Genomic DNA, 27,058 nt, shown 5'->3' on the forward strand with positions numbered 1-27,058 from the left:
TCTTAGAACACACATTTTGGTTCTAAATTCCTAAATTTACATCCAAGAAACATGCAACTAAAAAAACTACTGCAAAAGAAAAATTAAATTATATATCTCATTCATAAAAATATTACAGTAATAAACTATTATGTAGTTCATAGATTTCTAATGTGCTAATTTAAAATTCAGGTCTTTTTGGGCAAGAGATAATTCCAAGCAAGATGAATTGTTTACCTCTGAAACACCATAGGCTCTTTTTAGCTGTCAACAATTCAAAAATACATACAATTAGAGAAGGAAAAAAAAAAAAAAAAAAGCAAAAGGAACATATGACTAGAAATGTGTGTCTTTTCAAATGTGTGTCTTAAGGTTTTTTAATTCATAAAAATAGATTGGACCACCAGATTGGGAGAAGCTTTTGGACAGAACTGTAATATCCTGCCTAAGCTAAATTTGCTAGCTTCTGACTTACTCTACATAATTTTGCATGACACTGAAACAAATATAATCCTAGTATATATTTAATATGAGGTTATAATTAACAAAGCAAGCTACCCTTTATCCAATACATACATACAGATTCTCAACTGAAATTCCAAAGATAATAAGATATATTTATTTTCCTCTTATAAGAATATTCTCGCCAGGCATGGTAGCACATGCCTGTAATCCCAGTGGCTTGGGAGGCTAAGGCAGAAGGAGGTTCAATGCCAGCCTCAGCAAAATCAAGGTACTAAACAACTCAGTGAAACCCTATCTCTAAATAAAATACAAAATGGGGCTGGAGATGTGACTCAGTTGTCAAGTGCCCCTGAATTCAATCCCCGATACCAAATAAATAAATAAATTTTATTTATATATATATATATATATATATATATATATATATATATATTTTTTTTTTTTTTTTTTTTTAAACTCTAAGTTAAATGTATGTATATATGTACAGTGATAAGCATGCACTGTAACTTTCAAAGATTCACATTAAGGTCAAGAAACCAGAAGTCTACACAAACACAAATTCAGTTATGACAAAAAACAAAGAATTATCTCTGAGTATCACAGAGATCAGGAAAGACTCTGATTCAAGAATGTCTGTGTTCCCCTTCCCTCAACATTCCTAGTATGATTCTTAGGTGAACCCAGCTGGGCTCCCAATAGCACAATGATTCCACCAGATTAGCAGGAAATGCAAATCCTCTTTTCACCTAGGGCTATTCCTAAAATATTGCAAGAATCATAGAAAACCAAAAAATACTTTAAGCTAGCTTTTGTTAAAATTTAACTTTCAATCAGAAAAGTATTAGGTAAGTATTAAATTTTGAAAATGAAAATCCATCTCATATAGAGTTATTTCTAAAATAATTTTTACTTAAAATATTTTCAAGCTTAGTTTAATTACCTCTGCTTCTACATCCACATTTTGCTTCAGAAGTAACTTCAAAATATCAACATGTCCATTTTGACTAGCCGCTTGCATAGCTGTATGGCCAGCACATTGCCCATTTACCTTAAAAAAAAAAAAAATGAACAAATGTCACAAACCAGAAAGAAAGAACCAACATATACATATACTATAGGTTTAAAACTTGTTTATTGTACGATTCCATAAGAATAATTTGATGTTCCATATATTATAAGAGAAATCAACAGAAACTCTTTATTTCTTTTCTTTTTGTGGTGTTGGGGAGTTGAACCCAGGGACTCATGTATGTCAGGCAAACGCTCTACCACTGAGACACATCCCCAGCCCAACAGAAACTCACTCTTTAATTTAGAGAAGGAAAGCAAGCATTTTTTTTTTTAATTAAAGTTTCATTATTCTAAGAGCTCATGAAAGAATTGTTTAGCCAGACTGTAAAGAAGAAAGAAAAGAGGTAAGGGGGAGGAAAGTTAAGTTAGATTTGTATATAGAGTACACTTCTTTTTGTATTATTAAATCTCAGACTGTGGTTAAATGGAAAAATCAGCAAGGTGAATGAAAAACTTTTAGAAAAGTTACTAGCCACTAAAAAATAAATAAATTCAATTCAACAAATATACCACATACCATTGTAGACAAACATAAATGAGTTGGCAAAGTGACTATATATAACTATTGTTATATATAGTCACCTTGCCAACCTATCCTTATCTTCAGATGCTATGTACATGCAAAACTTACCCATGAACATTCCCCAAGCCAAGTGCAATTCTTTATTCTATCTCTTTCATTCTCATCCATCTGACAACAAAAGATGGCTAAGGATGGTAGCCTGGCCACACATTTATATCCTATCTCTCCTGAGACCACACTAAAATGGCAGTTAATAATTTAAAATGTAAAGTCCATAAAGACAAAGGGAAAGGTAGAATTAACATGGGGAGGGGAACACTTATGAAACAAAGAAAACAGAAAGAGGAACAATAATTGACTTTATAGGTAAGAGAAAGCCAAGCATAAAAAACACGAGACCCTCTAGACAAAATGAAAACCTACAAATACAAGCACATCAGAGGGCTCATAAGAGGGACACTGGACCTAAGTCTGATGTACAACAGTCATACTCTAGGCCCAGCCCTGACAGAAAAAATGGTTTCTTAGCTCTATACTATATAGCCATAGAGAATAGACCCTTAAATTATGGCATTTGAAGATCCCCAAACCTCCAATCATCATAATGCAAAGTCAGTCAGTCAGTCCTGTGAGGTAAGGAGAGTTATCCATCAGTTTTTTAATGTCTTATTCAGATACAAATAAAAAACCAATGATCAGAAAGAGGGCTGAGAAAGACTCAAAAACACAAAATGAACAAAACAGAATAATTAATTCAAATTTAAGAAAAGATTACTCTGGAAGAACAAATTAAAGGAGAAAAAAACTCTAGGAAAAAACTCACTTAAAAGATATTTAAGAATTCATTTTAAAATCAAAAGGAAGATGCTAAGAACAAATAAGAAAACAAAGTTAAAAAAAAAAAAATTCACTCCAAGAGGTGAAACACTGGTGGATATGAGGCAAGACAACATGTATATATAAAAGCACTTATGGGGTTGGGGAAATAACTCAGTTGGTAGAGTGCCTGCCTCTCATGCACAAGGCCCTGGGGGAGGGAGAGGGGGAAGGAGGGGGAGGGAGAGGGGGAGGGAGGGGGAGGGAGGGAGGGAGAGAGGGAGAGAGAGAGAGAAAGCAAGCAAGTAAGCAAGCACTTATGATGCGCTCAGTGGTGCATGCCTTAATTCCAGCGGTTGGATGGGGTGGCTAAGACAGTAGGATGGCAAGTTCAAAGCTAGCCTCAGCAATGCCGAGGTACTAAGCAACTCAGTATGACCCTATCGCTAAATAAAATATAAAACAGGGCTGGGGATGTGGCTCAGTGGTCAAATGCCCCTGAGTTCAAACCCCAGTACCAAAAGAAAAAGGATTTCCCCATACCAGACAGCTTAGTTACTACTCCTCCCTTACTGGACAGAAACCTGAATATTTGTCCCCTGAAAAGGGTAGAGGCTCTATCCTTTAGAAACCTGGCACTTAAAACTCTATAAGTTTTATGTAAGTATTTACAAGCTGAAAGCAGAGAAACCAGGACCACTTCTCAAGTCTGAAAGCTAGGTCTATACGCTCTATGCCAGAGAATGAAGACAATTTTCTGGGGATTCAGATCAGCTCCACAGAAAAACCCTAACAACTATACCAGGAGTGGCCCAGAGCAACGTTAAGTCAAGGGTTGACAAACCCATTCACAGACATAGGAACTTTCAAATAAGGCTTTACATGCCCACTCTTAGAGAAGAAGGGACAACCAAAGATCACCAGACAACCAAGGAGGGGCTCTGACATGAAAAAACTAGGCCCAAAACAAACAGAAAAGAATAACTTAGAAGAGATTAAAAACTTAGCAGGGACAAAAAATATATAAAGGACCTTACCAACAGTCTACTCAATAAGAAGAGAAAGTATAATACACACTTTAAATACCAACATGATGGCATGAATGAGAACATAAAGAGAAACAAGAGAGGGAAAAGCCTTGAAATTTAAAACTAACAGAATATTGAAAACTTAGGAATTAGGATGGCTTCATTCTTCAATAGCAATTCTGAAATTATGCTGAAGGAAAATCATCTCTAACTCAGAATTCTATCCCCATACAAAACATAACTGTGAGGTTGGGGGAAAAAAAATCAAGACATGAAAGATGTATTTTCCACATATTCTTTCTCAAAAGCCACTAAAATCTATACCTTAGAAAAGATACAGTAAACATGGAAAGACAATAAACACACAAAACAAGACATATAACACAAGAAAGAGGGGAGGGAAGCCATCAGGGACTACGTAAAGAGGACAACTTATAGGTAGAGAATGTGAGAAGGCACTAAAAGAAATTTCTCTCAGAATATGAAACAAATATCTGATATACCTGATGTCATAATACGAAAATGAACAATTAGAAATTTGGGGAGGAATTAATTACTGGGAGCCATCAGCCAAGTAGGTATGACAATTTCCTTGCCAGCGTACCCCCATGTTTCTTTAGTGGAAGGACTCGTGGAAATAGGACATTTTGCAGCGACATTGCATGTAAGGTGACCTTGCTCAAGGACCAGGGGGATCAGTGTTTAGGGTGTTCCCGGTTTAGCATAATAGGAGATTAAGGCGTTCCCCGTTTAGAATAGGGTGTATCCTGCTGCCCGAGTTCCTCTTGAGTTCTTAGGATCAGACAGTATATTTGGGAGACAGAAGCCCAGTGGAGGTGTGGATTTGGGCAGAGAACGTGGATTTCCCCAGAACGTGTTTGTAGACGGCACCACGGCACGGCCGGTGTGAGTTCGGGAATAAAGAATTGCTGTTTGAATCTACAAGTTGTGTGGAAGCTCGTGATTTGTGCGCAGCCAGAGACTGCGGCAATTAATAATAAAAATATAGATAAAAATGAAAAACTTCTTAAATTATGTATGGGGTTAACAGGATCTGGGACAGATCACGGTGAAACTTTAGAATAAAGGAAACGTTCTCCATCTTAATACAGGGATAGATTAAGTGGCTGTATGCATTTGTCAAAACTCAACTTGATTTCACTGCATTAAAATTTATATCTTTATTTCTTAAAAAGGACTAGTAAGAACTATAATGAAAAAAAAGGTTGTGTAGAAAAATACATTCTAGCATACTCCACAGCTCAAATATAAATACCATTTACAGAATATACAAAATTATACTATAACCATATGAAAAAGCTGGAAAGTGTGTGTATGGTTGTGGTGGGAGTAGACTGGAGGTGGTGAAAGGAAACAGAATCCTCAGGTTCCACAGCAGAAAAGAGAATTTATAGCACAAAATCAAAAAAAAAAAAAAAAGGAAAGAAAACCAAGAAATAATAATAAAGCATGATATTAGAAGACAAGGAGGTAAATATGAAGAATATCAGTTACAAGTTCAAAATAGTTGCCTCTAAATAATGAGAAAATAAGGGTGTGAAGGAAGGCATATTGTTTTTCATAATAAACCTTATAGAACTATTTTTTGGTATGTATGACATTGTTAAAACATTACTTGAAAATAATGGAAATGGACTAAAGCCGCTAATTATGAGACAAAAAGTGATTAAATAGATAAAAAAGACACAACTACATGTTGCTTATAAGAAATTCACTTTACCTCTAAAGACATACACAGACTCAAAATGAACAGATGAAGTAAGATATTCCACACAAACAGAATCCAAAAGAAAGAAGAAATAACCACACTTTTATCAAATAAAATAGACTAAATCAAAAGCAATAAAGAGAAACAAGGAAGGTCATTATATAATCATTAAGGGGTCAATTCAAAAAAAAGAAAATAACAATTATAATTACATATGCACTCAAAAGAAGAGAATCTAACTATATAAAGCAAATTGTGGGGTGGGGGGGAATACCAAGGATTGAACCTAGGGACGATTAACTGCTGAGCCACATTCCCAGCCCTTTTTTATTATTTTATTAGAGACAGGGTCTCACTGAAATGCTTAGGGCCTCAATAAATTGCTGAGGCTGAGTTTGGATTCATAATCCTCCTACCTCAGTCTCCCGAGTCCCTAGAATTACAGGTATATGCCACTGCACCCGGCTAGAGCAAATATTAACAGACCTGATGGGAGATAAACACTGATACAATAATGGGGGGAGGGGGTGCTGAGAAGGTAGCTCAGTGGTGAGGCATGTGCCTAGAAGGCACAAGACATTGGGGTCAAACCACAGTTCACCAAATAAAAAAGAACAGAATATTGACAATAGTAATAGGAGAATTTAACATCCCACTTTCAGCAATAGACAGAAGAATAAATAAAGAAACAGAGTTAAACTTCATCCCAGAGCAAATGGACCCAACAGACATCGACAGAACATTTCATTCAACTACAAAATAATATACATTCTTCTTAACAACACATGGAACATTCTCCAGAATAGATCATTTGATAGACCTACAAGAGTTAACAAATTTTTAAGAGTGAAATCATATTGAGTTTTTTTCCAAACACAGCACAACAAAACTAGAAATCAACAACAAGAAGTCTATACAAAATGTGAAAATTCAACAATTTACTCTTGAACAACGTATGGATCAAGGAAGAAATTAAGCAAATTTTAAAATTCTTGAAACAAATGAAAATGGAAATACACTATACCAAAATTTATAGGATAGGACAAAAGCATTATTAGGAATGTTTATGACAATAAAAACTTAATATCAAAAAAGCAGAAAGAATTCAAATAAACTACCTATCACTATATCTCAAGGAACCAAATGCAAAATGAATAGAAAGAATGAAATAATAAGGATAAGAGCAAAAATAAATTAAACATGAGACTTAAAACAATACAAAGGATCAAGGCAATCAAGAGGTAGTTCTTCAGAAAGATAAAATAGACAAACTTATCAAGACTTCTAAGAAAAAGAGAACATTCAAATAAAGTCAGAGATGAAAAAGGAGACATTACAACTGATACCATAGAAATACAAAAGATCTTGACAGGTTATCATGAACAACTATATGTTCACAAATTTGATAACCTAAAAGAAATGGACAAATTCCTGGACATATTCACCCAAGATTCAGTCATGATGAAATAATACATCTAAACAGACCAGTAACATGTAACAAGACTGAATCAGTAATAACATCTCCCAACAAAGAAAAACCAAAAACAGATGACTTGCTTCAGTACTGAATTCTACCAAGATCAGCAATTCTTCTTAAATTATTAAACTACTCTAAAAAATTAAAGAGGAGAAATTCATCTTAACTCATTCTATGAGGAAAACACCCTGATATAAAAACTAGACAAGGACAACAAAAGACAAGAAAGCTACAAGCCAATATCTTTGCTGAACATATGTGCAAAAAATCCTCAGCAAAATACCCATAAATTAAATCCCAACAGCAATAAAATGATAATCAATTGGAATTCATCTTAGGGATGCAAGAATGGTTCAAAATACACAATTCTGACGTACCACATCAACAAATGAAGAACAAAAACTGTATGATTATTTTAACAGTTGCAGAAAAAGCATTTGTTAAGATTCAACATATTCATGATGAAAACTCTGAACGTATCAGGTATAGAAGGAACATACCTCAACATAACAAAGGCTGTATACCATAAGTCAACAGTTTACACTATATTGAATGGAGAAAAGCTGAAAGATTTTTAAGATTTGGAACAAGATAAAGATGCTCATTTCTGCCACTTTTTTTTTCCCCCTACGTGCTGGTGACTGAATTCAGGCACTTGCACATACTAGGCAAATGAATGAAATTTCAGTCCTTTCCTTACTTTTATTCTACATTGTACTTTAAGTTATAGCCAAAGCAATCAAACAAGAGAAAGATGTAAAGGGCCTCCAAATTGGAAAAGAGGAAACCAAATTGTAGCTCTTTGCACAAGACATAATCTTTTATATAGAAAACTCCAAAGACTCCACCAAAAAACTATTAGAACTTGTAAATATATTCAGTAAAGTTAGAGGGTACAAAATGAACATACAAACATCAATGGCATTGTTATATATCAATAGTAAATTATCTGATATAGAAATCATGAAAGTAATTCTATTTATAATAGCTACAAAAAATAAATAGGCAGGGCACAGTGGCACATGACTGTAATCAATCCCAACAGCTCAGGAGGCTGAGGCAGGAAAATCACAAGTTCAAAGACAGCCTCAGCAAGTTAGCGAGGATCTGAGCAACTTAGCGAGACCCTGTCTCAACATAAAACATAAAAAGGGCTGAGGATTAAATGCCCCTAGGTTCAATCCCCAGTTACTAACTAACTGAATAAATAAATAAAATAGATTTAGGGTTAGGTTTAGGATTAGGGTTAGGGTTAGGGTTAGTGTTATGGTGAGGGTTAGGGTTCTTGTTACAGTTAGGGTTAGGGTTAGGGTTAGTGTTAGGGTTAGGGATAGTGTTAAGTTTAAAGATAGGTTTAGTGTTAGGGTTAGGGTGTTAGGTTTAGTGTTAGGGTTAGGGTTACTGTTAGGTAACATAAAAAGGGCTGAGGATTAAATGCCCCTAGGTTCAATCCCCAGTTACTAACTAACTGAATAAATAAATAAAATAGATTTAGGGTTAGGTTTAGGATTAGGGTTAGTGTTAGGGTTAGAATAAATTTAACCAAAGAAGTTAAATTTGATGACAGAAATTGAAGAGGACACAAAAGTACAGAAAGACATTTTATATTCATAGATGAGACGAATCAACACTCTTAAAAATATCCATACTACATGTAAGATTTGACATGAAATGTCCAGAACACCTCATGTGTTGAAGGCTTGGTCCCGATGCAACAATGTTCAGAGGCTGAAGCTTTTGGGAAATGACTGGATCATGAAGGCTCTGACCTCATCATTGAATTAATAATTTGATGGAATTACTGGGAGATGGAACATAGCTGAAGAAATGGGTCCTTGGAGGCATACCTTTGTCCCTATCCCCTTCCTCTCTCTACAGCTTTCCTCCACCACCATTTCTACTTTGCCTTAGTAGAAATGAAGTCAGACAACCATACACTAAAACCTCTCGAACTGTAAATTAAAATAAATATTTTCTCCTTTCTTTTTCTCAGGTATTTTGGTCACTGTACAAACTAACAAACACAACACCCAAAGCAATCTACAAATGCAAGTCCTATCAAAATACCAAAAGACATACCACATGATTTCATGTGAGAATAGAATGATGGTTACCAGAGGATGGGAGAGTAACAGGGAGAAAGGAGTGAGGAAAGGCTGATCAATGGTTATTAAATTACAGACAGAAGTAGTTCTAATATGCTATTACACCATAGCATGACTACAGAAAAAAATAACATAACTGGATATTTCAATAAGCTAGAGGAAAGGATTTTGGAATGTTTCCTTTATAAAGAAATGATAACTGTTTAGGAGACAGGTGTTTATATTCTTTTTTGGTGGTACTGGGGAATCAAACCCAGGGCTTTACACACATTCCCAGCCCTGCTTACCCTAATTTAAACATTATAAAATGCATACATTAATAAAAATTTTACATGGTACCCAACTAAAATGTGTGATTTTTATGATTGTAGTATTAGTTAAAAAAACAATTTAAATAAAAGAAAATAACAAGTTAGATTTACTGATCAAATAAAGAATATATATGAAAGCATGCCCTAAAATATTTTTACAAGAACTTTAATAATTAAATGAAGACAAAATTAAGAATAACAAATGTAAATGTGCTTGACAGAATATAAAGGAAATCTGACTCTATCTTTTAAAAAAATTTGAAATTTCAACATCAAAAAATTATTTGTGACTTATTACAAATCTGAAAAATTATTGTTTTGCTGTAATTGATACCTATCCAATAAAGCTAAAATGTCACAAGAGTTTTGGAAAAGGAAGTAATACTTTTAAATTATAGCTCTCATCTTCTAACTCTAGCATACTTAAAATCAAAAATACAAAGAGGTGGCAAAACAGCCCTTATAACACAGTGAGGATGATTCAAATTGCCACATCAACTACAACCTCTGGCACTGAACGTAATACTGGTACCAGCATGTAACCAATAACAAAACAAAAGTACAATAACTATGCTAGAATGAAAACAGCCCATTTAAAATATGGCTTGAGCTCCACTCCTTTGGGTTCACTCCACAAGCTCAGAAGGTTGACGAGGAACAGGGCTTGCGGGGAGGTGAGTAAAAAATATATATGTGTCTTGTAAAAAATAAGTAAAACATGGCTTGCGTGAATGGAAAAACTATAGCATCATCTATGAAGAGTTATAAACACATGACCTCTAATTCACCTACATTATAAATTGTGAAATAGTCAACTTTTACAGAAAGGTACAAGTTTAGATTAAATGTTTTAAAAAGAGATTAAAGAAACTATTTGTAAAATTTACTAAAAGATATTTAAAAGATGTCATATAATCACATTTACATGGAGAAAATTCATTAACATGTCCCAAAACAATTATCACTTAAAAAAATCTATATGTAAGTTTTGTCAGTCATAAAATACAAAAGAAAATGTCAATTTTTTTTTAAGTGCACACTGAAGAATGCCTGATGCCTGCTTTAAAATACCTTAGAGAAACAAGAAAAGGGGAATAGATAAAACACATGTAGCAAAATCTTAATTATCTAACAAGGAAAAATCTTAATAACTGTTGAATATAAGATTCATTATAACTATGCTATTTTTTGTGTATGCTTCAAAATAATTTTTAAAATGCTCACATCCACATCTGGTCTTTTTAGCAAATCTTCCACTTTAGCAACATCTCCATTGGCAGCAGCCTTAACTAATTCTTCATTGAGGTCACCAGATTCTTGAGTTTCAAATAATTTCTTCAGGAGTTGTGAGAGTCTTTCTGCAAAGCATCAAATAAAGCTGCTAATATAGGAGGATCTCAAACCTTAACTACTAAAAGATAACTATTATCCATATTCCTATAATCTTTTCCTATTTTTTATTTCTATCATTAATGTTACTCTTTGTACTGAGCTATAGACAACTACCCACGCAAGTTATATAATTACTAATATATGAAGCTACATTAAATTCATGTCCATAAACATTCTAAGTTTTCTACAATTCATGTGTTTCAAGTTATAACTGTAGAAAAACAGAGTTACATACTAACAATAATTCAAGATTTAGAAGTCATACTGAAGATACTATGAATGAACACTAGGATAGGAATATGACAATGAAACAAACTTCCTTTTAGACTTTAAGTAAACCACAGTGCCTCCCGAAGCTCAATATTACAGACCTTAGAATTAATCAGAATATCAATGATTATGGTACAAAAGTAATGTGATCTCTGTGGTATCCTGTGATATGCTTTAGGGGCAAAGCAATTTTCAGCTGAAAAAGGACATCTAAATGCTAACAACATTAACTGTTAATTTTTTGACAAAAACAAGACCAACTCAGTGTACAACTTTTTCATACGACTTTTTTTCTAAATATAATAAATTAATAAAGGAACTACCAACAAGTTCTACTCCTTAACTCTTGAAGTAGCTACTGGAAAATAGAGGAGTCACAAACTGGAGCTACCCTTCACTCTTTTACTTTGCACATGGTCAGCATGAGATGCCACCCAACCTCAAGGTAAAAACAAACATTATTTGATTTAAACTTTAAGTACACTAGCAAATTACAACAGGAAATAAAACAAAAGAGAAAGGAGAAAATAGCACAAAAATAAAAGTGGAGGTCCCCTAACATTTTCCTTTTATATTTCTCCATTTACAATTATGGCTTTATCTTTTTACCTAAATGACAACAATGTACATGTAACATGTTGTAAAATGAACTAAGTTTGTGTACATAAAGCTAGAGTACAGGAAGAAAAGACTTTGGAAACAAGTCTCTCCAAGTATCCAGCAAGTTCACATTTTAACATGGTTTTCTACTTATTATGGCATGTATTAATAACTCTTATTAAGTAATAAAGAGAAAAATATGCTAATATTTTAAAATATCCAGGAAGAAAGCCAGTTGCTAGCAATAATGTTGTAAATTAAGAAAAAAAAATAAAGCAGTTTAAGAAGTGACAGTTCTTTGACAGAAAAGTTCTGACTACAGTGTAGAATATTGAATTTCAGGTTAAGAAACCCCTGATAAACTCAAGAAAAAGCACATTATTTATGGAACTTTTCCAGAGAGTACTTCAGCCAGAATAAAGTTTGCTTATCACAAAAGAGAAAAAGAAAAACCTTTAGTGAAACTTTAAAAGATGGTCAGAATGTAATCTGGGAGAAAGCCAAGCACACATACATCATCATCTATACATGAGAACTGAGGAAATTAGCAAAGGTTCTAATGTAAACCATATTACTTTGTTTTACCATATTTTTTATTGTTACATATTATATAATATTATTAGTTGTCCATGCATACAACATTATTAGTCATACATGATGGTAAGATTCATTATTACATATTCATACATGCACACAATATAATATAATCTGGCCAATATCATTCCCAGTATTTCCCTTTCCCTTCCCTCCACCCAGTCCCTTTCCTTTACTCTACTAATCTCCCTTCAATTTTCATGAGATCCCCCACCTTTCTTTTCATTTTCCTCCATGGTTTATAGATACAAAGAAGAATGAAATTGTACCATTTGCAGGAAAATGGATGGATAGAACATTATGTTAAACAAAATAGGCCACTCAGAAAGTAAATCATACTTTTAAAGAAACAGTGCAAAACGTACCACCAGATGCATTGCTAATGGCTGATCCTGCGGATGCTACCTTGGAAACTGCTGCTGGATTATAAGTCCAAGATGTTCCACAAACTTCCACTTTTAAATCACTGTCTGAATAAATCTGTTGTACTCGGCCAACTTTACCTAAAGTCTTTTCAAAAAACAGATAAGATACATGTTTCTAAATACATATCATAAAATAAATCAGTGTGCGTGTGTGCGCGCGCGCACACACACACACACACACACACACACACGTGCACAGTACTGGGAATTGAACCCAAGGCTTCATCATGCATACTAGGAAAGCATTCTACCACTGAATTACATCCTCAACCCCTTCTATTTTGTTTTGAGAAAGGGTCTCACTAAGTTGTCCAGGCTGGCCTAAAATTTGTGATCTTCCACCTCAGCTTTCCAAGTACTTGTGATCATAAGCATATGCCAACACATAGAGTTAGTTCTTACATTTTAAAGTATTGACTTTACCTGCCATGAGTGGTGGCACACACCTATAAACCCAGCAATCTGGGAGGCTATGGCAAGAGAATTACAAATTTGAGGTTAGCCTGGGAAGCTTAATGAAGCCCTGTCTCAAAACAGAAATAAAAAGACTGGGGATATAGCTGAGTGGTAAAGTGCACCCCTGGTTTCTATCCCCAGTACCACACACACAAAAAAAAAAAAGTATTAATTTTACTTGTTCCTGATTTCAAATATTTTAAAGGATATCCATTTTCAAATGAGTTATGTATTAGTTACAAACCTGAAAAAATATCTTTAAAAGATATTTTAAAATGTATTACTTAATACATCCTATATAAAAATATTTTAGTAAATACCATTACACTTCCACAAGTATATAAAAGGTCATGATAAAGTCTATCTTGTTCCTAAAAACTTGTTTTTATATTTAACCCTTTTTTAACCCTATATCTTGAGAACTTGCAAATCAGGTAGTCCAAAATCATGATCAATATAGCTTAGAAGAGGAAATAGGACTTCTTAAAAACAAAAAAAACCACGACTTAATCCCCCAAAACTCATAGAAGTAAAATAGTTTACATCTATGTTTTTCTTTTTGTTTGTTCATGTTTTGGTACTGAGGATTGAAGCCAAGGGTGCTTTATCACTGAGCCACATGCCCAACCCTTGTTAATTTTTGAGATGGTCTCACTTGCAGAGGCTGGACTCTAACTTGTGAACCTCCTGCCTCAGCGTCCCTAGTCAATGGGATTACCAATGTGAGTCAACTCACCAGGAAGTAAACTTGCTATTTTCTATATTCATGTTTTGGAATCAGATGATTCAAACATAGATGTAACCCAGGCATAGTAACACACAACCTCTAATCCCAGAGGCTATGGAGGCTGTGGCAGGAGGATCCTATGTTCAAGGCCAGACTCAGCAACTTAGCAAGGCCCTAAGCAACTTAGTGAGACCCTATTTCAAAATAAAAAATAAAAAGAACTGGGGTATGGGTCAGTAGTAAAGCAGACCCTGGGTTCAATGCCAAGTACCACAGGGGGAAAAAAAAAAAAACAGGATTATTTGATTTATGAGGTTTCTTATGATCCTGTGTTTGGTCAGTAAGAATCCATTCAAGTTAACTGCTGGTCTTCTTATTTTTTGGGGGGGGAGGGGGCGGGGAGGACTGGCGATTGAACCCAAGAGTACTTAACCACTGAGCATTATATTCCCAGCCCTTAGTTTCTATTTTTTATTTTGAAGTAGGTCTCACTAAGTTGCTTAGGGCCTCACTAAATTGCTGAAAGTGGCCTTGAATTTACAATCCTCCTGCTTCAGCCTCCGGAGTTCCTGGAATTATAGGCACGCGCCACTACATCCAACTACTGCTGGTCCTTTTAATATAACCTTAGAAATCTTTGATGGCAGTCTGGGGATATAGCTCAGTTGGTAGAGTGCTTACCTTGCATGTACAAGGCCCTGGGTTTGATCCTCAGCACCAAAAAAACAGAAGAAATCTTTGATGGCTTTCTTGCTATCTAATATAAGGCTCATTTCAATTCCTTCCAATGGGCTACCACTAACCATTTCTTCAAAGAGATTCTTAACTAAAGCACAGGATATTTCAAAACCACAACATGGGCACTGAGGTTGGTTATTACTACTAGAATGCTCACTGTTTTCTAGGTCTTTTCATTGACAGAACTGAGCAAAAAGGTTTTGTTTTTATTCCTTCTTTGTTTTGTTATATTTTGAAAGACAAATCATGAGATTAAACATTCTTCCAATTTGAATCAAAGAGACAGAGTTTTTATTTTATCTCTTCTATATCATATACGTATTGCCCTTCTCCACTTTGATAATTCTTGTTCTCAAATTCACTGGGGATAAAAAAATTATGATGTAAGTATTCATCTGATTTTTTGTCACATACAACAATCTCAGAATAACAGTATCAAAACTACTATATAGAAGAAGAGTTCTGAAATTGTTTATTTCTTTTCCATGCAGTTGGTGTATATTCCTTCTGTAAGGATATAAACACAAATTACTGTGTTTTAAAATCACATGGAATGGGGGCTGGGGTTATAGCTCAGCAGTAGAATGCTCGCTTAGCACATGCGAGGCCCTGGGTTCGATCCTCAGCACCACATAAAAGTAAATAAATAAAATAAAGGTATTATGTAAAACTACAACTAAAAAATAAATATTTTTTTTTGTTCAGTGGTAAAGCACTTGCCTGATATGTTCACGCCCTGGGTTCCATCTGCACCACACACACACACACACACACACACACAAAATCACTTAGAATTTTCCCTTCTCTATGGTTATGCCAACCGAGGAAATATATTTAGATTCATGTATTTTCTACATGTAGGAAGGAGTCTTCTTTTTAAATTCAATTTTATTTTACTATTATATACAATGTGAATGCTTTTAAATCAAATACATAAAATAAGACATATGCAAAGATGTATCCCTTCTAACCTTGGTGCCCCATATCCTAGCCTCTTTTAATATAGGTAATTTTTTGGGTAGAGTTGGGAGTATTGGGACACTTAACCACTGAGCCATATCCCAAGCTCTTTTTTTTTTTTTTCATCAAATATAGGGTCTCCCCAAGTTGCTTGGGGCTTCACTAAATTGCTGAGGCTGGGTTTGAACTCACAATCCTCCTGCCTCAGCCTTCTGAATCACTGGGATTACAGGCATGTGCTACCACACCCAGCTTCATTACTTTTCTTATATAAAATTTCTATTGTAGTAACAGTTATTTACATTAATTCGTTTACATAAATACATATATGTGTACATATATCTCCTTATTACTTCTTTTAAAAAACATATACATTTATAGATGTATAGATGTATGTATAGATACATATCTCTTACCCTATCTCTTTTAATATTTTGATTTCATCCCAGTTCATGTAACTAAAATACAATCAAACAGTTTATCAATCTTTCCATAAGCTCTCTTCATTACCACTCCAGTTTTGGATAGTTATACTTTACTTTGTTAAAACATACAGTCATTATGTTCTCTCCCCTTTCCATCAAAATTGTCATTTAACCTTAGTCATTTTGGTTGTCTTAAGACTCATTCCTAAGATTACTCAGAAAGGACTGATGGAAATAAAATTCTGTGAATTTTTACATCTTGATAGCAATCTGCAGCTATTACACTATAAAGTTACTTTGGTTATATATAAAATCTTTAGTTTAAAATTTTCTTTCCTAAGTATCTTAAATAAATGTTATTTTCATTGTTTTCTGACATAATATACTAAGATCAGATTTTTTTTCTTTTCTTTTTTTTTTTTTTTTGTGTGTGTGTGTATGTGTGCGTATGTTTTTACTGAGGATTGAACCCAGGGCCTCACACATGCCAGACTAGCACTTTACCACTGAGCTACATCCACAGCCCTTTTCTTGTTTTTATTGTGAAACAGGTTCTCTCTTTCCGCCTTGGCCTCCAAAGTAGCTGAGGTTAAAGACATGTGCCACAGCACCCAGCAAGATTAGATTTTTTCTTAATAGCAAAATGATTTTCCTTCAAGACTAATACTTTGGTTTTTAGCCTAGAAGTCCAAGAAATTTTTTCTTTTCTTAAAGACTTTCCCAGAATATGATTCATTATCCTATTGTTCTGGATCAGTTTTCCCAAGTATGCAATGTACCCTCTAATGTTTAGTTTCAAATTCTTAATTTCAAAAGTATTCTTCTAGAATCACAGATTTTAAGGCTGAGGATGTGTTTTGGTAGTAGAGTGCTTTCCTGGCCTGCTCTAGGCCCTACATTCAATCCCTACCATTGCAAAAAGTAAAACAAACAAAATGAAAAAATGTAGCATTTGTTTCATTCCATTTGAGTTTTGGTTTTCCTTTTGGAAAAGCTTATTAATATAGCTATATTGGGTATTTCATGTTTGCACTTCTGTGGAATTTTTTTTTATCTTTTTTATTGTTAAAATTTCCTACTTCTTGGCCGGGGTTGTGGCTCAGTGGTAGAGTGCTTGCTTCACATGTGTGAGGCACTGAGTTCGATTCTCAGCACCAAGTATAAATAAATAAAATAAAGTCCATCAACAACAACTTTAAATTTTTTTTAAATTTCCTACTTATTTCCTTCTATTGCTCTAATTTTCTTTAAATTTTTTTGTAGTTGTAGATAGACAGCATACCTTTATTTTGCTTATATATATATATATATATATATATTTTTTTTTAATATGGTGCTAAGGATCGAACTCAGTGTCTCACACGTGCTAGGCAAGAGCCTGCCACTGAACTACAGCTACAGACCCAGCCCTCCTTCTACTGCTCTTAAGACATTATCTGTTATACTTATTTGCTCTGTGTTCCTGCCAATAAATTAGTCTCCATTTCTAAAATGACCTTTTTGGGGCTGCGGTTGTAGTTCAGTGGTAGAGTGCTCATCTAATATATATGAGGCACTGAGTTTGAGCCTCAGCACCACATAAAAATAAATAAAATAAAGGTATTGTATCCACCTACAACTAAAAGATTATTTATATATATATATTTAAAAATAAAAAATAAAGTGACCTTTTCTCTTCATTTCCTAAAATTTTAGCACATTATTTCTAATTGTTATTTCTTTTTTTATATCCTGTCATTTTCTTAATTTCTCTTAGCTCATTTGGAATTACCAGATTTTGGTTACATTCAGTTTTCTGTGCACATTTTTCTAGTATATTTTCATTATATTTAGAATTATTCTCTTTTCTCCATAATAATTGTGTACTAGGATTCAACCATGATCCCTGCCACATTTTATGTGGACCTACTCACTCCTTTGTCTGTTGTTAATGAGCATTTGGTGAAAATGTATTGAATGAATAATAAAACTAAACTGTACTGTATGAGAGGAAAGCTAACCTCAGATGATTCAGATTTTGAGACCCTTAGAGACACAGGTCCCAAAAGCAGGAAAGCTGCGGTGGAACTGCTGGAAACTGAACGAGCATATTCCTGTCTCATTCAGGGTCTTGGTATCAGGAGAGCCTCTACTGCCTAACACCATATCACATTCTCCATTGTACTATATCAAAAATATTAACACAAGACAGGTGTGATGGTACATTCCTGTAAAATTAGCTCCTCAGGAGGCTGAGGTAGGAGAATCACAAATTCAAGGCCAATCTTGGCAACTTAATGAAATACTCTCTCAAATATGAAATAATAAGGTAGAGGATGAGGCTCGGTAGAAGAGCATCCCCTGGTTCAATCCTCAGTACCACAAAATATAAATAAAAAAAAAAGATCAACCACATCCCTTTCTGGACCTTCTCAGGCTAATTTAAGTGAAATAAATTAGAAAACAATTTCTAATTTGTTTTCTCTCTTTTTTTTTTTTTTCTTGGTACTGAGTATTAAACCTAGGGGCACTTAACCCTTAACCACTGAGCCACATAATCAGCCCTTATTTTTTTAGACAGGGTCTCATAAGTTGCTCACTAAGTTACTAAGGCTGGCTTTGAACTTGCAATCCTCTTGCCTCAGCCTCCTGAGTCACTGGGATCACAGGCATGAGCCACCACACTCAGTGCTATTTCTAATTTCTAAGGGCCATTTCTAAAATGGAGGTACAATTCTAAGAAGGTTTATGCCTCTTTTGTTTCCAAAATCAATTTACTTTAAAAAGCTACATAAATATAGTGTAATCTCTAGCCCCAAACTATCTTATATACTTACTGGAAGCATTGCTTCAGCCCATTCACCATGTCCTCTTTGTAGAAGTTTAATTCTTTCCAGATCATAGCAAACTTGCACAAGATCACCCACTTGAAACTGTGAAGTCCCTCCTTCTGCACCCTGCGCAGCATCCCCACTTCGGACAATGTTTGCTTTAGTGAGAACAGCAGGATTGAAGGTCCATCTACAAAAGCAAAGCCAAAACTCAAAATAAGTAAGTTTACTTATTTTTAATTTATTTTTTTGTAGTTGTAGATAGACAGAATGACTTTATTTATTTCTAATATGGTGCTAAGGATCGAACCCACTACCTCACACATGCTAAGCAAGCACTCTGCCACTTAGCTACAGCCCCAGCCCAGTAAGTTTACTTAATTTTAATACATTCTTCAACACTACAGGGAGAAAGATTTTATACACATCAAAAGAGTAAAGAGAGCCTTTGCAACTACCTTCTGAATGTTCTGTATCTTTTTTATAATTTTTCTTCATGTTATAATTTTATTATACAAATTTGGAAACAGAGTCATATGTGATCTCACCACCCTCTGGATATTTTTAAAAACTGCTATTGGGCTGGGATTGTGGCTCAGTAGTAGAGCGCTTACTTAGCATGTGCGGGATCCAGGTTCGATCCTCAGCACCACATAAAATTAAAGATATTGTGTTGTGTACATCTATACCTAAAAAATAAATATTGTTTTTAAAAAACTGCTATAAAATACATGACCATTGTTAAACTCAAACATTTCAGAACCATGTAAAGTGAAAGTTCCATATCACACAAACATATCTGGATCATCATTACTACCCCACTAGAAACCATTACTAATTCTCTATTATGTATCCTTACAGATTTTCTATCACTATGCTGAATGATATTCATAAAGCTAGAGAGCCGTTATTTTCCATAAATAGGATCATTGTAGACATACATAAACATATCATTCTATTATTTTTTTCTCAGTGCATCTTAGAATATTTACTTTACAATGTGAATCCAACTACAATGTACACCTATAATGCTCAAAAAAAAAAAAACCTTCCTGATTTAAAAAATATATTTCTTTATAATTCCAAAAGATAGGAGGATCCAAGATGGAGGGCCAGAGGGAGGCAGCATTCTGCATCGCTCCAGGTCTCAACTAGTGGGAATACTGCTTCTCTTAGAGTGATAAAGTACCTCTACACAGCTTCTCTCACACAGAAATCACCAATGCTATGCCCTGCGCAGGGCTCTGGGCCTCAAAGCTAGAGCAGGACTCCCAACTCCCAACTACTAGCCCACGCAGAGCTCATTAGTGCATTACAGGACGCATCAGCACCAGCGCAGAACTCCCAGATGCTGCTTGGCTCCCACGCAGGACACTCAGCTGCTACCCACCCACAGGAACTCCAGCCACCACTCCCAGGTGGACCCCCATTTACCAAAAATAGATCCAAACTACAAAAGAGTGCACCATTTCCCAAAAACATTGCCAATCTCATAAAAATACTATCTTGTTTTAATTTGCCACGCATGGGTATTTTCCATAATTGTAATCACTGTATTAAAACAAATTTGGATTCTTTTTTTTTTTTTTAGAGAGAAAGAGAGAAAGAGAGAGAGAGAATTTTTAATATTTATTTTTTTAGTTTTCGGCCGACACAACATCTTTGTTTGTATGTGGTGCTGAGGATCGAACCCGGGCCGCACGCATGCGAGGCGAGCGCACTACTGCTTGAGCCACATCCCCAGCCCAACAAATTTGGATTCTGACTTCTTTTACTTTACAAGCATTTTTTGATCATCAATTACAAATTTATTTATTTATTTATTATTTACAAATTTATTGACCATAAAATATAACTTTGAATAACATTCAGAAAAATGCATTTTTGAAATATAAAATTATAATGTATTGAAAATATATATATTTTAAACTGGTACATTACAATTATACATTCTGAGGGGATTGTTGTTCACTATTGGTACATGCACACAATATACAATGTAACAATATAATTTAGCCAGTATCACTCCCCAGCACTTTCCCCTCACTCCCTACCTTCTACCTCTTGCTCCCCTTCCTCTACTGATTTCCCTTTGATTTTCATGAGATCTGCCCCAATCTTTCTTTTCCTTTTCCTCTCTAGCTTCCACATCAGAGAAAACATACAACTCTTAACCTTCTGGGTTTGACTTATTTTGCATACATAAGCATTTTTTGAGGTTGCTACCATTTTCATAACCATCATTTTAAAGACTATTAAATATTCCATCAAACAGAAGTGCCACAATGTATAACAAAACTCTTTCCCTAATTCCACAATGAACTCCAAAGGAAAAAAGATCCCTTATCAGAAAAGCTTCTACAGTATTCGTATCATATCATTTCTCCTTAATTCAACTGCTTATTAGCATACAAAAGATTCTGAGATCACAACATACAAGTCTGTTAGTTACTAAGTTCCTGTAATCACACAAGTAAACTTTTTTTTACTAAAGCAATCCCAAAGAGAAAATGCCTTCACATAGTTAAGAATGAAATAAACAAATGTTCATTTTGTCTTAACCACAGTGCCCTTCACCTCATTCTCAACACTCCAAAATGGTACTGATTCAACTTGCTCTCTCTGCCTGAAGTGTTTTCCTGTCCTAGAGGAATCTAGTCCATCTTTTAAATTAACTATAGTTGGGCTGGAGCTGTGGCTCAGTGGTAGAGCACTTGCCTAGCATGTGTGAGGCACTGGGTTTGATTCTCAGCACCACATATAAATAAATAAAGGTCCACTGACAACTAAAAATAATGTATTAAATTTTTTTAAAAAAATAAATTATCTATAGTATAGTTTTCTCTCTAAAGTTTTCTCTCTCTTCTTTTGTGCCATCAGGATACCCTGCTTACCTACCTATATTATTTGTATCATTTTATTATAGTTATTTCCAGTTTGTCTATTTGAACACTTCGAAGGGGAAAACCTTCAAAGCAGGAAACCATGTCTTAACTGTCTTTGTAATCCTACTAATCACAAGGTCTAATACAGAATAAGTATTCAATTTTGCTGAAAAAGGAACAAAAATGATTATTTTTCTGGAACTCACATGCCAAATTACTGTTAATGTTGTACTGTCCAAGAAAGAATTTTGAACAAGAATGAATTCTGCAACTAATACTAATTTGTGTAATATTTCCAAACGAGAATATTTAACACAAAAAGTATGAGTGAATACTAAATGGAACTTACATTGTGTCCTTAAGATTTTTCTTTCTTTTAAAAAAAAAATTATTGAGATATAATTCATATAGCAAACAATTCACTCATTTAAAGTGTCATGCAGTTATTTTTAGTATAAAAGTTGTACAACCATTACCACTATCAAATTTCATTTTCATCACCTCATAAAGATATCCCATAACTATTAGCAGTCACTCTGCAATTATCCTTCAACCAGCCCTTAAAAAACTAGAATTTACTTTGTTTTTTTGGTTTTGCTTATTTTGGACATTTAATAGAAATAAAATCACACTATGTGAATTATTTTTCTGGCTGGCTTCTTCCCCTAGCACATTTTCAATATTCATCTATATTGCAGTATCCCTGTATTTTATTCCAGTTTATGAATAAACAATATTCCACTGTACAGCTATATCACACTTTGTTCACCCATTCATCAGTTAATAAGCATCTGTGTTGTTTCTACTTTTATGAATAATAATTTTATGAAAAACAATTTTATGAGTAATAATTTTATGAATAATAATTCTATCAACAGTCATCTATAGATTTTTGTGTGTATATATGTTTATAGTTCTTTTGGGTACATATGAGAATAGAACTTCCGGCTCATACAATAATCCTATATTCAAATTTTGAGAAAGCAACAAACTCTCTTCTAAAGTGATTCCATCATTTTACAATATCATCAGCCATATATGATGGTTCCATTTTCTCCATACCCTCAGTAACATTTGTTTTTGTCAATTTTTTTTTTTATTCTAGCCATCATAGTATACAAAGTGGTAACTCACTGTGGTTTTGTTGATTTTTTGTTTTTAATACTCTTCAGGAAGAGAGTATTAAAACATTGTTGTTCCATGTTTAAGGATTTTCACTGATAACAGGAAATTAACACTTTTAGATACTCTCCCACAAAGCGCAGATCAGCTCCTGAATCTTGGTTTTTACAGACATATCAACATATTTCTCTCCAATATGGACAATAATCCCACTCATAAATAAATGCTGGATCAATCTTAACCTCCAATTTCAATACTTGGCCTTGACTTAGGAGGCTCTTCAGGACTGTCTTTAACTCAGAAGGATTAGCTTCCACTAAAGGAGACATGGTGGTCACTGTGCAAGGTACTTCTCCACGGTGCACACTAAATGATGCTAAGGGCATTGTTTAGGAGACCATTTTCAGCAAGCAAGTTTACAGGTTAGATATAATGCGAAAAAAAACTTTTCTTGCTGTCATGTCATTTAGACTTTTCATTTTGATGGAATGCTTACTATAAGGATTCAGAATAGAAACAGCCACTTTGGGTTCCTTCAGGAGTCGTGCTACTCTCAACAACTGCTCTTCTACTTGTTCCAGTTTATTCTGTTTAGATACAGCAGAATAAAAGCAGTGGCATAGTGACCTTCAATGCCATGTATCTGAACAGGTGGCCTTCATAAGACTGGTAAATGGTCTGACCACAGATGTACTGAAGCATTGTACCTGCTGCGAGAGCCAGGACGCTTCTGGGGCATCCTTCTTCTCCCAGGTGGCTGCAGATCAAACCCCCTCTTTGTGGTGTTGAGCTGTACTTTCCTAATAATAACCTAGTATGTGAAGCAGTATCTCACTGTGGTTTTCTATTTGTATTTCCCTAATAGTAACAAGCATCTTTTCATGAGTACTCTGCACAGATCTATGTTCCTACATAATTAATATAGTAAAGCGTCACCCCTGACATAACTATTTGGAGAAAGGGCCATGAGGGAGGTAATAAAGGTTAAATGAAGTAATATGGGTAAAACCCTAATCTGATAGAACTGGTATCCTTATAAAATTAAGAGACACCAGAAATCTCTCTTTAATCACACAGAGAGGAAAGACCAATGAGGACACAGTGAGAAGATAGTCACCTACAAGCCAGGGACAAGAACTCACCAGAAACCAACCCTGAAAACACTCTTATCTCTTGACTTCTAGCCTCCAGAAGTTTAAGAAAATAAATCTCTGTTGATAAAGACACTAGTCTGAAGCATTTTTTTATGGTAGCCCTAGTCAACTAATACAATGAATTTACTGGTCACCTTCTATAGCTTCTTTGGAAAAAATGGCTATTCAAATCCTTTCTCTGCCCACTTTTCAACTGGGTTGTCTTTTATTGTTGATTTTTTTTTTTTTTTTTTTTGAGAGAGAGAGAGAGAGAGAGAGAGAGAGAGAGAGAATTTTAATATTTATTTTTTAGTTTTCGGCAGACACAACATCTTTGTTTGTATGTGGTGCTGAGGATCGAACCTGGGCCGCACGCAAGCCAGGCGAGCATGCTATCGCTTGAGCCACATCCCCAGCCCCTACTGTTGAATTTTAAGAATTCTTTTTATATTCTATATACAAGCCCCCCCCCTTTTTTTTTTAAAGAGAGGGGGGGGGTTAATATTTATTATTTTTTAGTTTTCGGCGGACACAACATCTTTGTATGTGGTGCTGAGGATTGAACCCGGGCTGCACGCATACCAGGCGAGTGCGCTACCACTTGAGCCACATCCCCAGTCCCGACAAGCCCCTTAATAGTCATAATATATAAACATTTTCTCCCATTTCATGAGTTTTTACACTTTTTTTTTTCTAGTGCTGAGGATCATGCATGCTAGGCAAGCACTCTACCCCTGAGCTATATATCTCAACCGTTTTTATTTCTGATAGTCTCCTTTGAAACATCAAAGTTTTCAATTTTAAAGTCCAATATATCTACTTTTTCTTTGGTTGCTTCTGCTTTTTGGGTCATAGTTATAAAACTATTGTCTAATCCAAAGTCATGAAGATTCACACCTATAATGGACTATAAAAGACTTTTATAGATTTAGCTATTACACTAAGATCTACAATCAAATTTATTTTTCAGTGATGGGATCAAATCCAGGGTTTCATGCATGCCAGGCAGGTACCCTACCATTGAACTACGTCTCCAGCCCTCTATGATTAATTTTTACTTAATAACTTGTATATGGTATGTGGCCGGGGTCCAGTGTCATTCTTTCACCATGCCGACATCCATTTGTTCTAGCACATTTGTTGAAAAAAAATATTCTTTCCCCCACTGAACTCATTTAAAAAAATATTTATTTATCTTTTAGTTGTAGTTGAACACAATACCTTTATTTATTTATTTTTTTAATGTGGTGCTGAGGATCTTACCAGAGCCTCACATGTGAGAGATGAGCTCTCTACCTCTGAGTCACAACCACAGCCCCCCCACTGAATTATCTTAACACTGGCCCAAAATCAAGAGACCTGCTGGAGATGCAGCTCAATGGTACAGCACTTGCCTCACAGGCATGAGGCCCTAAGGTTTGATCTCCAGTACCACCTAAATTAAAAAGAAAAAAAAAAATCAACTAACTTAACTGGAAGGGTTTATTTCTGGATTCTCTATTCCATCAATCTGTATATTCAACATTTATCACTAATACACTATCTTAGATATGTTTTTAATTTTTAAAACTGGGACACATAAGATCTCCAACTTAGTTTTTTAGTTATTCTGGATTCCTTGAATTTTCTCATTAATTTTAGTATCCGTCTGTCAAATCTCTGCAAGAAAAAAAAGGCAACAGAATCTTGATAGAGATTATTTTAAATTTGTATATTACTTGTGGAAATACTACCATCGGTTGTGGCTTGAATTATTCCTCCTGCCCCCAAAATATATATTGAAATCCTAATCCTAGTAACTATTTATGTGACCTTATTTGTAAGTAGGGTCTTTTGCAGATGAAATCAAGTTAAGATGGAGTAATACTGGATTTGGCACATGTCCACACTCCCAAGAAATTCAACATCACCAAGAGGAAGAAGATCTGGTTTGTGTTTAGCTGCAAGCGCCTTCTGATTATCTTGATGAGCCCGCTCATGTTGACGTGGTTGGGCACAAGGAACTTGGTCTTGTCCAGGCCAGGCAGCTGCTTCTCACCCTTGTATCTTGGTGAGATGCTGCTCTCAAATGAGTTGCATGTCTTCTGCTCTTTGTTAGAAGATGCGGCGCTGCTTAAAGGTCTTCTCCAACACCATGGTGCTGGAGGTCCCAGGCCCAGCAGCTGCTTATCAATATTTTTTTGTTGCTTCTTTTTTTTTTTTTTTTTGTTACTGTAATTTCCTTAGTTTGTTGTTTTTGTTGTTTGGTTTTGTTGTACTGGGGATTGAACCCTGGGATGCTTGTTCCTGCTGAGCTACATCTCCAGCCCTTTTTAAGGTAAGGGCTAAATTGCCAAGGTTGATCTTTAATTTGTGATCCTCCAACTCACCCTTCAGCTCCCTGAGATTACTGGTATGTGCCATCACACCCAAATTCTTTAGATTTTTCTATAAACAAGATCTCATCACCTGTGAACAGTTTTACATCTTCCTGTCTCTAGCTTCATCCTTTTAGTTCTGTTCCTGTCTAACTGCCCTCATTAGAACCTCAAGTATAATGTTAAATATAAGAGGAAAAGGAGGGAAAGTATTCAATCTTTCACCATTAAGTATGATTTAATCCATGGGTTTTTTCTAGATGCCCTTTATCAGGCCCTTTAATATAGCCAAAGAAATTCCATTTTGTCCCTAATATGTTTAGTGTTTTTAATAACAAAGACTATTAAAGAGTTTCATCATACAAGTTTTCTGCATCTATTGATATGATTCCACATACCTTTAAGATTTGGACACAATCAGAGCTAATTCCATACTTAAGCAACTTAATGTTAATTTGTTTTATTCTGTCAGTGAGACAATTATTCAATGCAACTACTGCTTTTACTTTAAAATACAATATACTAGTAAAAGGGATAGATTTTGGCCCCCAAGGCCAAAATAAAAGGCATAGGCCCAGACTCAAAGAAACTCCAGGAAATCAAATTTTAAAGAAAAAAAAATTAAGTAGACAATAGGAAATCTAAATATCAGGGAGGGTG

General features: G+C 34.8%; 1 protein-coding gene and 1 pseudogene across 2 annotated transcripts in view; both read right to left on the reverse strand.

The window, feature by feature from the left end:
- The window catches only part of Mib1 (MIB E3 ubiquitin protein ligase 1), a 130,537-nt gene that overhangs the window by 63,623 nt on the left and 39,856 nt on the right, over window positions 1-27,058 (reverse strand). For both annotated transcript variants that reach the window (XM_076836650.1, XM_076836649.1), the window contains exons 7-10: window positions 18,908-19,091; window positions 12,726-12,870; window positions 10,729-10,862; window positions 1,385-1,492 (exon numbers count right to left, since the gene is read on the reverse strand). In XM_076836650.1, coding sequence (XP_076692765.1) covers window positions 1,385-1,492; window positions 10,729-10,862; window positions 12,726-12,870; window positions 18,908-19,091 — 571 coding nt within the window. The remainder of the gene's footprint in view (window positions 1-1,384; window positions 1,493-10,728; window positions 10,863-12,725; window positions 12,871-18,907; window positions 19,092-27,058) is intronic.
- On the reverse strand, window positions 23,027-26,020 carry LOC143382964 (ATP synthase peripheral stalk subunit OSCP, mitochondrial pseudogene; annotated as a pseudogene).

The sequence above is a fragment of the Callospermophilus lateralis genome, chromosome 17, assembly GCF_048772815.1.
Source record: "Callospermophilus lateralis isolate mCalLat2 chromosome 17, mCalLat2.hap1, whole genome shotgun sequence".
NCBI lineage: Eukaryota > Metazoa > Chordata > Mammalia > Rodentia > Sciuridae > Callospermophilus > Callospermophilus lateralis.